At 36.1% G+C, this 14,073-nt stretch overlaps 1 protein-coding gene across 1 annotated transcript; it reads left to right on the forward strand.

Annotated features, from left to right (window-relative positions):
• The first annotated feature begins 8,093 nt into the window (after nt 1-8,093).
• LOC149408921 (uncharacterized) lies at nt 8,094-10,669 on the forward strand. Its single transcript, XM_089650311.1, has one exon. The coding sequence runs from the start codon at nt 8,927-8,929 to the stop codon at nt 10,667-10,669; it is 1,743 nt and encodes a 580-aa protein (XP_089506437.1). The 5' UTR covers nt 8,094-8,926.
• The last annotated feature ends 3,404 nt before the right edge of the window (nt 10,670-14,073 follow it).

The raw sequence follows: 14,073 nt of genomic DNA on the forward strand, positions 1-14,073 counted from the left end.
TACCATGATTCTTAACAATTTTTCGAAATTTCAGCCCGTTCAATATTGAATCAAACTTTATTGAGATTTTGTGACTGAATGCGATTTGGAGCATGTTCCAAAATTTCTGGCCGTTTGGTCCCATAGAGCCCTATAAAACTACATCAAAAGTTCGAACCCAAGTCTGAAATGAGCATCCATAAAAATCATGATTTTTCTAAAAATCAAACTTTATGGAGATATTATGACTGAATTCGATTAGGAGCATGATTCTTAACACTGCTCCAAAATTTCAGCCCGTTTGGTCCCATAGTGCCTGAGAAAACTGCTTCAAAAGTTCGAACCCAAGTCTGAAATGAGAGTCCATAAAAATCATTATTTTTCTAAAAATCCAACTTTATGGAGATTTTGTGACTGAATTCGATTTGGAGCATGATTCTTTTCACTGTTCCAAAATTTCTGGCCGTTTGGTCCTATAGAGCCTGAGAAAACTACATCAAAAGTTCGAACCCAAGTCTGAAATGAGAGTCCATAAAAATCATGATTTTTCTAAGAAACAAACTTTATGGAGATTTCGAGACTGCATTAGATTTAAACCACGATTATTAACACTTTTCTTAAATTTCAGCAGGTTTGGTCCCATAGAGCCTGAGAAAACTGCTTCAAAAGTTCGAACCCTAGTCTGTAATGAGCATCCATAATTATCATGATCTTTCTAAGAATCAAACTTTATGGAGATTTTGTGATTGAATTCGATTTGGAGCATGATTCTTATCACTGTTCCAAAATTTCTGGCCGTTTGGTCCCAGTGAGCCTGAGAAAAATGCTTCAAAAGTTCGAACCCAAGTCTGAAATGAGAGTCCATAGAAATCATTATTTTTCTAAGAATCAAACTTTATGGAGATTTTGTGACTGAATTCGATATATACCACGATTCTTAAGAATTTTTCAAAATTTCAGCAGTTTTGGTCCCATAGAGCCTGAGAAAACTGCTTCAAACTTCGAACCCAAGTCTAAAATGAGCGTCCATAAAAATCGTGATTTTTCTGAGAATCCAACTTTATGGAGATTTTGTGACAGATTTCGATTCGGAGCATAATTCTTATCATTGTTCCAAAATTTCAGCCCGTTTGGTCCGATAGAGCCTGAGGAAACTGCTTCAAAAGTTCGAACCCAAGTCTGAAATGAGCATCCATAAAAATCAAGATTTTTATAAGAATCAAACTTTATGGAGATTTTGTGACTGAATTCGATTCGCAGCATGATTCTTATCACTGTTCCAAAATTTCAGCCTGTTTGGTCCCATAGAGCCTGAGAAAACTGCTTCCAAAGTTCGAACCCAAGTCTGAAATGAGCGTCCATAAAAATCATGATTTTTCTAAGAATCAAACTTTATGGAGATTTTATGACTGAATTCGATTTGGAGCATGATTCTTATCATTGTTCCAAAATTTCAGCCCGTTTGGTCCGATAGAGCCTGAGGAAACTGCTTCAAAAGTTCGAACCCAAGTCTGAAATGAGCATCCATAAAAATCAATATTTTTATAAGAATCAAACTTTATGGAGATTTTGTGACTGAATACGATTCGGAGCATGATTCTTATCACTGTTCCAAAATTTCTGGCCGTTTGGTCCCATAGAGCCTAAGAAAACTGCTTCAAAAGTTCGAACCCAAGTCTGAAATGAGAGTCCATAAAAACATAATTTTTCTTAAAATCGAATTTTATGTAGATTTTGTGACTGAATTCGATTTATACCACGATTCTTAAGAATTTTTCAAAATTTCAGCAGTTTTGGTCCCATAGAGCCTGAGAAAACTGCTTCAAACTTCGAACCCAAGTCTAAAATGAGCGTCCATAAAAATCGTGATTTTTCTGAGAATCCAACTTTATGGAGATTTTGTGACAGATTTCGATTCGGAGCATAATTCTTATCATTGTTCCAAAATTTCAGCCCGTTTGGTCCGATAGAGCCTGAGGAAACTGCTTCAAAAGTTCGAACCCAAGTCTGAAATGAGCATCCATAAAAATCAATATTTTTATAAGAATCAAACTTTATGGAGATTTTGTGACTGAATACGATTCGGAGCATGATTCTTATCACTGTTCCAAAATTTCAGCCCGTTTGGTCCCATAGAGCCTGATAAAATTGTTTCAAAAGTTCGAACCCAAGTCTGAAATGAGAGTCCAGAAAAAACATTATTTTTCTAAGAATAAAACTTTATGGAGAATTTGTGACTGAATTCGATTTGGAGCATGATTCTTATCACTGTTCCAAAATTTCAGCCCGTTTGGTCCCATAGTGCCTGAGAAAACTGCTTCAAAAGTTCGAACCCAAGTCTGAAATGAGGGTCCAGAAAAAACATTATTATTCTAAGAATAAAACTTTATTGAGATTTTGTGACTGAATTCGATTTGGAGCATGATTCTGATCACTGTTCCAAAATTTCGGGCCGTTTGGTCCCATAGAGCCTGAGAAAACTACATCAAAAGTTCGAACCCAAGTCTGAAATGAGAGTAAATAAAAATCATGATTTTTCTAAGAAACAAACTTTATGGAGAATTCGAGACTGAATTAGATTTAAACCACGATTATTAACACTTTTCTTAAATTTCAGCAGGTTTGGTCCCATAGAGCCTGAGAAAACTGCTTCAAAAGTTCGAACCCTAGTCTGTAATGAGCATCCATAATTATCATGATCTTTCTAAGAATCAAACTTTATGGAGATTTTGTGATTGAATTCGATTTGGAGCATGATTCTTATCACTGTTCCAAAATTTCTGGCCGTTTGGTCCCAGTGAGCCTGAGAAAAATGCTTCAAAAGTTCGAACCCAAGTCTGAAATGAGAGTCCATAAAAATCATTATTTTTCTAAGAATCAAACTTTATGGAGATTTTGTGACTGAATTCGATTTATACCACGATTCTTAAGAATTTTTCAAAATTTCAGCAGTTTTGGTCCCATAGAGCCTGAGAAAACTGCTTCAAACTTCGAACCCAAGTCTAAAATGAGCGTCCATAAAAATCGTGGTTTTTCTGAGAATCCAACTTTATGGAGATTTTGTGACAGATTTCGATTCGGAGCATAATTCTTATCATTGTTCCAAAATTTCAGCCCGTTTGGTCCGATAGAGCCTGAGGAAACTGCTTCAAAAGTTCGAACCCAAGTCTGAAATGAGCATCCATAAAAATCAAGATTTTTATAAGAATTAAACTTTATGGAGATTTTGTGACTGAATTCGATTCGGAGCATGATTCTTATCACTGTTCCAAAATTTCAGCCTGTTTGGTCCCATAGACCCTGAGAAAACTGCTTCCAAAGTTCGAACCCAAGTCTGAAATGAGCGTCCATAAAAATCATGATTTTTCTAAGAATCAAACTTTATGGAGATTTTGTGACTGAATTCGATTTATACCATGATTCTTAACAATTTTTCGAAATTTCAGCCCGTTCAATATTGAATCAAACTTTATTGAGATTTTGTGACTGAATGCGATTTGGAGCATGTTCCAAAATTTCTGGCCGTTTGGTCCCATAGAGCCCTATAAAACTACATCAAAAGTTCGAACCCAAGTCTGAAATGAGCATCCATAAAAATCATGATTTTTCTAAAAATCAAACTTTATGGAGATATTATGACTGAATTCGATTAGGAGCATGATTCTTAACACTGCTCCAAAATTTCAGCCCGTTTGGTCCCATAGTGCCTGAGAAAACTGCTTCAAAAGTTCGAACCCAAGTCTGAAATGAGAGTCCATAAAAATCATTATTTTTCTAAAAATCCAACTTTATGGAGATTTTGTGACTGAATTCGATTTGGAGCATGATTCTTTTCACTGTTCCAAAATTTATGGCCGTTTGGTCCCATAGAGCCTAAGAAAACTGCTTCAAAAGTTCGAACCCAAGTCTGAAATGAGCGTCCATAAAAAACATAATTTTTCTTAAAAACGAGTTTTATGTAGATTTTGTGACTGAATTCGATTTATACCACGATTCTTAACACTGTTCCAAAATTTCAGCCCGTTTGGTCCCATAGTGCCTGAGAAAACTGCTTCAAAAGATCGAACCCAAGTCTGAAATGAGAGTCCATAAAAATCATGATTTTTCTAAGAATCAAACTTTATGGAGATTTTGTGACTGAATTCGATTTGGAGCATGATTCTTATCACTGTTCCAAAATTTCTAGCCGTTTGGTCCCATAGAGCCTGAGAAAACTGCTTCAAAAGTTCAAACCCAAGTCTGAAATGAGAGTCCATAAAAATCACGATATTTCTGAGATTCAAACTTGATGGGGATTTTGTGACTGAATTCGATTTATACCATGATTCTTAACAATTTTTCGAAATTTCAGCCCGTTCAATATTGAATCAAACTTTATTGAGATTTTGTGACTGAATGCGATTTGGAGCATGTTCCAAAATTTCTGGCCGTTTGGTCCCATAGAGCCCTATAAAACTACATCAAAAGTTCGAACCCAAGTCTGAAATGAGCATCCATAAAAATCATGATTTTTCTAAAAATCAAACTTTATGGAGATATTATGACTGAATTCGATTAGGAGCATGATTCTTAACACTGCTCCAAAATTTCAGCCCGTTTGGTCCCATAGTGCCTGAGAAAACTGCTTCAAAAGTTCGAACCCAAGTCTGAAATGAGAGTCCATAAAAATCATTATTTTTCTAAAAATCCAACTTTATGGAGATTTTGTGACTGAATTCGATTTGGAGCATGATTCTTTTCACTGTTCCAAAATTTCTGGCCGTTTGGTCCTATAGAGCCTGAGAAAACTACATCAAAAGTTCGAACCCAAGTCTGAAATGAGAGTCCATAAAAATCATGATTTTTCTAAGAAACAAACTTTATGGAGATTTCGAGACTGCATTAGATTTAAACCACGATTATTAACACTTTTCTTAAATTTCAGCAGGTTTGGTCCCATAGAGCCTGAGAAAACTGCTTCAAAAGTTCGAACCCTAGTCTGTAATGAGCATCCATAATTATCATGATCTTTCTAAGAATCAAACTTTATGGAGATTTTGTGATTGAATTCGATTTGGAGCATGATTCTTATCACTGTTCCAAAATTTCTGGCCGTTTGGTCCCAGTGAGCCTGAGAAAAATGCTTCAAAAGTTCGAACCCAAGTCTGAAATGAGAGTCCATAGAAATCATTATTTTTCTAAGAATCAAACTTTATGGAGATTTTGTGACTGAATTCGATATATACCACGATTCTTAAGAATTTTTCAAAATTTCAGCAGTTTTGGTCCCATAGAGCCTGAGAAAACTGCTTCAAACTTCGAACCCAAGTCTAAAATGAGCGTCCATAAAAATCGTGATTTTTCTGAGAATCCAACTTTATGGAGATTTTGTGACAGATTTCGATTCGGAGCATAATTCTTATCATTGTTCCAAAATTTCAGCCCGTTTGGTCCGATAGAGCCTGAGGAAACTGCTTCAAAAGTTCGAACCCAAGTCTGAAATGAGCATCCATAAAAATCAAGATTTTTATAAGAATCAAACTTTATGGAGATTTTGTGACTGAATTCGATTCGCAGCATGATTCTTATCACTGTTCCAAAATTTCAGCCTGTTTGGTCCCATAGAGCCTGAGAAAACTGCTTCCAAAGTTCGAACCCAAGTCTGAAATGAGCGTCCATAAAAATCATGATTTTTCTAAGAATCAAACTTTATGGAGATTTTATGACTGAATTCGATTTGGAGCATGATTCTTATCACTGTTCCAAAATTTATGGCTGTTTGGTCCCATAGAGCCTAAGAAAACTGCTTCAAAAGTTCGAACCCAAGTCTGAAATGAGAGTCCATAAAAACATAATTTTTCTTAAAATCGAATTTTATGTAGATTTTGTGACTGAATTCGATTTATACCACGATTCTTAAGAATTTTTCAAAATTTCAGCAGTTTTGGTCCCATAGAGCCTGAGAAAACTGCTTCAAACTTCGAACCCAAGTCTAAAATGAGCGTCCATAAAAATCGTGATTTTTCTGAGAATCCAACTTTATGGAGATTTTGTGACAGATTTCGATTCGGAGCATAATTCTTATCATTGTTCCAAAATTTCAGCCCGTTTGGTCCGATAGAGCCTGAGGAAACTGCTTCAAAAGTTCGAACCCAAGTCTGAAATGAGCATCCATAAAAATCAATATTTTTATAAGAATCAAACTTTATGGAGATTTTGTGACTGAATACGATTCGGAGCATGATTCTTATCACTGTTCCAAAATTTCAGCCCGTTTGGTCCCATAGAGCCTGATAAAATTGTTTCAAAAGTTCGAACCCAAGTCTGAAATGAGAGTCCAGAAAAAACATTATTTTTCTAAGAATAAAACTTTATGGAGAATTTGTGACTGAATTCGATTTGGAGCATGATTCTTATCACTGTTCCAAAATTTCAGCCCGTTTGGTCCCATAGTGCCTGAGAAAACTGCTTCAAAAGTTCGAACCCAAGTCTGAAATGAGGGTCCAGAAAAAACATTATTATTCTAAGAATAAAACTTTATTGAGATTTTGTGACTGAATTCGATTTGGAGCATGATTCTGATCACTGTTCCAAAATTTCGGGCCGTTTGGTCCCATAGAGCCTGAGAAAACTACATCAAAAGTTCGAACCCAAGTCTGAAATGAGAGTAAATAAAAATCATGATTTTTCTAAGAAACAAACTTTATGGAGAATTCGAGACTGAATTAGATTTAAACCACGATTATTAACACTTTTCTTAAATTTCAGCAGGTTTGGTCCCATAGAGCCTGAGAAAACTGCTTCAAAAGTTCGAACCCTAGTCTGTAATGAGCATCCATAATTATCATGATCTTTCTAAGAATCAAACTTTATGGAGATTTTGTGATTGAATTCGATTTGGAGCATGATTCTTATCACTGTTCCAAAATTTCTGGCCGTTTGGTCCCAGTGAGCCTGAGAAAAATGCTTCAAAAGTTCGAACCCAAGTCTGAAATGAGAGTCCATAAAAATCATTATTTTTCTAAGAATCAAACTTTATGGAGATTTTGTGACTGAATTCGATTTATACCACGATTCTTAAGAATTTTTCAAAATTTCAGCAGTTTTGGTCCCATAGAGCCTGAGAAAACTGCTTCAAACTTCGAACCCAAGTCTAAAATGAGCGTCCATAAAAATCGTGGTTTTTCTGAGAATCCAACTTTATGGAGATTTTGTGACAGATTTCGATTCGGAGCATAATTCTTATCATTGTTCCAAAATTTCAGCCCGTTTGGTCCGATAGAGCCTGAGGAAACTGCTTCAAAAGTTCGAACCCAAGTCTGAAATGAGCATCCATAAAAATCAAGATTTTTATAAGAATTAAACTTTATGGAGATTTTGTGACTGAATTCGATTCGGAGCATGATTCTTATCACTGTTCCAAAATTTCAGCCTGTTTGGTCCCATAGAGCCTGAGAAAACTGCTTCCAAAGTTCGAACCCAAGTCTGAAATGAGCGTCCATAAAAATCATGATTTTTCTAAGAATCAAACTTTATGGAGATTTTGTGACTGAATTCGATTTGGAGCATGATTCTGATCACTGTTCCAAAATTTCGGGCCGTTTGGTCCCATAGAGCCTGAGAAAACTACATCAAAAGTTCGAACCCACGTCTGAAATGAGCATCCATAAAAATCATGATTTCTCTAAGAATCAAACTTTATGGAGATTTTATGACTGTATTCGATTTGGAGCATGATTCTTATCACTGTTCCAAAATTTCAGCCCGTTTGGTCCCATAGTGCCTGAGAAAACTGCTTCAAAAGTTCGAACCCAAGTCTGAAATGAGAGTCCATAAAAATCATGATTTTTCTAAGAATCAAACTTTATGGAGATTTTATGACTGAATTCGATTTGGAGCATGATTCTTATCACTGTTCCAAAATTTATGGCTGTTTGGTCCCATAGAGCCTAAGAAAACTGCTTCAAAAGTTCGAACCCAAGTCTGAAATTGGATCGTCTGAAACCATAGTGAACTAACTCACTTTTTGCAGTTTTTGAGTTAGTGCTTGAAATGAGGGCTCCAAATCATAATCTACCTTTGCCAGAGAGAACCATGTTGATTGACCAATCATAGATAGTTTTTTATCACGGTGAACCAATCAGAAACGAGCATTCTTCCATTAGTTCTCAAGCCACACTAAACTAACTCAGTATCCAACATGGCTTCCTACATGACAGGTCGCGCGTCGGTCAGCAGAAATGATGACTTTTCAGAGTGTTCCATGTCAGATTTCAGTGAATTGTCAGATGACAATGATAAAACTTATGTTCCTAGTGATTCAGAAGGTAAGTCTATTTGAATAATTACTAGTATTTGGAAATAAATGTTATTTTGAACTGGGATCGTTCTTAGCCACTCCAGTCTTCAACCAAAGTAAACTAAGTAGCAAAATCATGATAACTTTCAATATTTTGATAAATAAATAAAAAATCATGTTTTTGTTGAGTACTGCAGATTGTGTTTATTATTAAGCATTTATAAGTTGAATAATAATTTTGGAAAGCTCAGGTTAAGTGCAATAAAATTCACACTTTAAAAGTTAGTTCAGTATGGTTGAATCAATGTAGGGGAAACTTGAAGCAACATGATACAGAAGGCTGCTGTATTTGATGGTTAGAGATAGTGTAGGGTTGAATTAAAGACTAAAATAAGTGAAATTCGCCATTCATAATAATTATTTTGTTTTTCAGATCGCATTTGCGCTGAAAATTCTCCTCATGCGGAACGTGAACTCACCGAAAATGCTGAAAATAGTGAGACTTCTTCCCCGGAGGGAAACGCATTGCCACTGCCAACTAATGCCGTTTTACACGAAGGGGCAAAAAAAGTGAAAAGCAAGTATGCTGATGCTGCGCAGTGGCGAAAAAATTTAAGGAAAAAGCACCGAAATTCGGCAGAAGAATACACTTCATCCAAAGGAAAGGTTATGACGGGCAAACCTTTTATCGATTATAAATGCACTTGTAGACGTAAGTGCTACAATTTTCTAAGTACTGCCAACAAAAAGGCATGTTATGACAGATTTTATGTGCACGGGTCTTGGGATTCCCAAACTGCATTTCTTGCTGGTTCTGTGAAGACTACCAGTGTGAAACAACGAGTTGGTGTGAAAGGATTGGCATCTAGAAGACAAGAGTCAAGGGCGTATTATTTAAAGGGGGACCAAAAGGACATTCAGGTGTGCAAACTGATGTTTTTGAATACCTTACGGATTGACAGTGCTCGTGTGCATCGAGCTCTTGTAAAAGGTAGATCCGGAAAGTTAACCGATAACAGGGGGCGCCATGTGCCAGGAAATAAACTTGATGCTGCCACTGAAAAACTCGTTCACGACCACATTAAAAGCTTTCCTCGCTACATCAGTCACTACACGCGTATCAAAAACCCCAATTGCAAGTATCTGCAGCCAGGGTTAAACCTATGCATGATGTACAGGTTGTATTGCGATGATTGCAAATTCAAAAACAATAAGCCAGTAAGTCAATCATCATACGAGAGAGTTTTTCGTAGATCTTTTAATCTCAAGTTCAAGACACCACAGAAGGATACATGCAAGACTTGTGATAGCCTTAATGTGCAAATAAGGGCAGAAGAAGGAAAACCTTTGTCAGAACAAGACAAAGACAAAATGAACAAGTTGAAAGCAGACCTTGCTCTTCACCACGCCCGTGTTGAAGCTACGCAGACTTCCAAAAAAAATGATATAGTGCTTGCAAAAAAAGGAGAAATTGAAATGCTGACTTTCGACCTACAGAAAACTTTGCCAATACCCAAGATATCTACAGGTGAAGCATATTATAAGCGTCAGCTCTCAGTTTATAACCTAGGAATGCATGAATGCAAGAATGATAAGGCTACTATGCATGTTTGGCACGAAGGACTTGCTTCTCGTGGGCCAAACGAAATTGCATCATGTCTTCTAAAATACTTAGCATCTAACGAAATTAATTCCAACCACCTTGTGCTCTGGTCCGACTCTTGCGGTGGACAAAACCGGAACATCAAGATGGCAGCAGCAATAATGTACATTGTTCAGAGAGATGACAACCCAATCGACATTATAGAACACAAATTTCCAGTGCCAGGACATAGCTTCCTTCCTAACGACAGCGATTTTGGGGACATTGAAAAACATCTAAAGTATCACAAAAATGTGTATTCCGTGGAAGATTACAACGCTATTATTCGTGAATGTCGACCACGAAAGCAATCCTTTGAAGTCTCGACGATGATCCCTGAAAATTTTGTCTCTACCAAACCGATTTTATCATTTCTCACAAACAGGAAAAAAACCACTGTCGCTAACAAAAAAATGAAAGTAGAATGGTTAAAAATGCGTTTAATATGTGTTGTGAAATCAAGACCAGGCATTTTGAAGTTCAAGTACACTCTCAACGATGCAGTTGAATTCTATGAAGTGAACCTCAATAAGCGACTCCGGGGAAAACCATTCAATGTTAGCAAGGTAGTTTTAACCCAACTGTACCCTGCAGGAAATCGAATCGCACAAGCAAAGAAGAATGACATAATGTCACTATTAAAGTATGTTCCACCGATTCATCACCCATTTTTTGAAGCATTGCGTACAAAAAAAGAATCAGGAAATGCAAGTGATGAAGATGTTGATGGCCTAGAACTTGCTTCAGACGACGAGTTTTTCGAAGAATGAACTTAGTTCACTTAATGTATGCAATGGAAGAGATTAGTCACATAATATAACCAGCCAGAGTGCACTAACTTTGAACTAACTTACCGAAGTATTCAACCAGAGTGAACTAACTTTTTTAAATGATTTTTAATTGATATGTTAAATATGCTGGAATAATAAATATATGTTCAAAACTCAATTTAAGCCTTTATCTTAAATTTAGGTCACAATTTAGTTCCATAGTGATGGTGGTATTTACACAGCATTACCAAACGCAAAACCATCGTTTTCTATGGACGCTCATTTAATGAGCGTCCATAAAAACATAATTTTTCTTAAAATCGAATTTTATGTAGATTTTGTGACTGAATTCGATTTATACCACGATTCTTAACAATTTTTCAAAATTTCAGCCCGTTTGATATTAAATCAAACTTTATTGAGATTTTGTGACTGAATTCGATTTTCAGCATGATTCTTATCACTGTTCCAAAATTTCTGGCCGTTTGGTCCCATAGAGCTTGAGAAAACTGCTTCAAAAGTTCGAACCCAAGTCTGAAATGAGAGTCCATAAAAATCGTGGTTTTTCTGAGAATCCAACTTTATGGAGATTTTGTGACAGATTTCGTTTCGGAGCATAATTCTTATCATTGTTCCAAAATTTCAGCCCGTTTGGTCCGATAGAGCCTGAGGAAACTGCTTCAAAAGTTCGAACCCAAGTCTGAAATGAGCATCCATAAAAATCAAGATTTTTATAAGAATCAAACTTTATGGAGATTTTGTGACTGAATTCGATTCGGAGCATGATTCTTATCACTGTTCCAAAATTTAAGCCTGTTTGGTCCCATAGAGCCTGAGAAAACTGCTTCCAAAGTTCGAACCCAAGTCTGAAATGAGCGTCCATAAAAATCATGATTTTTCTAAGAATCAAACTTTATGGAGATTTTGTGACTGAATTCGATTTGGAGCATGATTCTGATCACTGTTCCAAAATTTCGGGCCGTTTGGTCCCATAGAGCCTGAGAAAACTACATCAAAAGTTCGAACCCACGTCTGAAATGAGCATCCATAAAAATCATGATTTTTCTAAGAATCAAACTTTATGGAGATTTTATGACTGAATTCGATTTGGAGCATGATTCTTATCACTGTTCCAAAATTTATGGCTGTTTGGTCCCATAGAGCCTAAGAAAACTGCTTCAAAAGTTCGAACCCAAGTCTGAAATGAGCGTCCATAAAAACATAATTTTTCTTAAAATTGAATTTTATGTAGATTTTGTGACTGAATTCGATTTATACCACGATTCTTAACACTGTTCCAAAATTTCAGCCCGTTTGGTCCCATAGTGCCTGAGAAAACTGCTTCAAAAGTTCGAACCCAAGTCTGAAATGAGAATCCATAAAAATCATGATTTTTCTGAGAATCAAACTTTATGGAGATTTTGTGACCGAATTCGATTTATACCACGATTCTTAACAATTTTTCAAAATTTCTGGCCGTTTGGTCCCATAGAGCCTGAGAAAACTGCTTCAAACTTCGAACCCAAGTCTAAAATGAGCGTCCATAAAAATCGTGATTTTTCTGAGAATCCAACTTTATGGAGATTTTGTGACAGATTTCGATTCGAAGCATAATTCTTATCACTGTTCCAAAATTTCAGCCCGTTTGGTCCGATAGAGCCTGAGAAAACTCCATCAAATTTCGAACCCAAGTCTGAAATGAGCATCCATAAAAATCATGATTTTCTAAGAATCAAACTTTATGGAGATTTTATGACTGAATTCGATTTGGAGCATGATTCTTATCACTGTTCCAAAATTTCTGGCCGTTTGGTCCCATAGAGCCTGAGAAAACTGCTTGAAAAGTTCGAACCCAAGTCTGAAATGAGAGTCCATAAAAATCATGATTTTTCTTAGAATCAAACTTTATGGAGATTTTTTGACTGAATTCGATTTATACCACGATTCTTAACACTGTTCCAAAATTTCAGCCCGTTTGGTCCCATAGAGTCTGAGAAAACTGTTTCAAAAGTTCGAACCCAAGTCTGATTTTAGCGTCCAGAAAAAACATTATTTTTCTAAAAATCCAACTTTATGGAGATTTTGTGACTCAATTCGATTTGGAGCATGATTCTTATCACTGTTCCAAAATTTCTGGCCGTTTGGTCCCATAGAGCCTAAGAAAACTGCTTCAAAAGTTCGAACCCAAGTCTGAAAGGAGCGTCCATAAAAAACATAATATTTCTTAAAATCGAATTTTATGTAGATTTTGTGACTGAATTCGATTTATACCACGATTCTTAACACTGTTCCAAAATTTCAGCCCGTTTGGTCCCATAGTGCCTGAGAAAACTGCTTCAAAAGTTCGAACCCAAGTCTGAAATGAGAGTCCATAAAAATCATGATTTTTCTAAAAATCAAACTTTATGGAGATTTTGTGACTGAATTCGATTTGGAGCATGATTTTTATCACTGTTCCAAAATTTCTGGCCGTTTGGTCCCATAGAGCCTAAGAAAACTGCTTCAAAAGTTCGAACCCAAGTCTGAAAGGAGCGTCCATAAAAAACATAATTTTTCTTAAAATCGAACTTTATGTAGATTTTGTGACTGAATTCGATTTATACGATTCTTAACACTGTTCCAAAATTTCAGCCCGTTTGGTCCCATAGAGCCTGAGAAAACTGCTTCAAAAGTTCGAACCCAAGTCTGAAATGAGAGTCCATAAAAATCATGATTTTTCTTAGAATCAAACTTTATGGAGATTTTGTGACTGAATTCGATTTATACCACGATTCTTAACACTGTTCCAAAATTTCAGCCCGTTTGGTCCCATAGAGCCTGAGAAAACTGTTTCAAAAGTTCGAACCCAAGTCTGATTTTAGCGTCCAGAAAAAACATTATTTTTCTAAAAATCCAACTTTATGGAGATTTTGTGACTCAATTCGATTTATACCACGATTCTTAACACTGTTCCAAAATTTCAGCCCGTTTGGTCCCATAGTGCCTGAGAAAACTGCTTCAAAAGTTCGAACCCAAGTCTGAAATGAGAGTCCATAAAAATCATGATTTTTCTAAGAATCAAACTTTATGGAGATTTTGTGACTGAATTCGATTTGGAGCATGATTCTTATCACTGTTCCAAAATTTCTGGCCGTTTGGTCCCATAGAGCCTAAGAAAACTGCTTCAAAAGTTCGAACCCAAGTCTGAAATGAGAGTCCATAAAAATCATGATTTTTCTAAGAATCAAACTTTATGGAGATTTTGTGACTGAATTCGATTTGGAGCATGATTCTTATAACTGTTCCAAAATTTCAGCCCGTTTGGTCCCATAGTGCCTGAGAAAACTGCTTCAAAAGTTCGAACCCAAGTCTGAAATGAGAGTCCATAAAAATCATGATTTTTCTTAGAATCAAACTTTATGGAG

Source organism: Hesperophylax consimilis, unplaced genomic scaffold (assembly GCF_061612785.1).
Source record: "Hesperophylax consimilis isolate HC1 unplaced genomic scaffold, BYU_Hcon_1.0 scaffold_42, whole genome shotgun sequence".
NCBI classification, from domain to species: domain Eukaryota; kingdom Metazoa; phylum Arthropoda; class Insecta; order Trichoptera; family Limnephilidae; genus Hesperophylax; species Hesperophylax consimilis.

Coding starts and splice junctions, on each gene's coding strand:
- LOC149408921 (XM_089650311.1), top strand. CDS start 8,927: ATGACGGGCAAACCTTTTATCGATTATAAATGCACTTGTAGACGTAAG.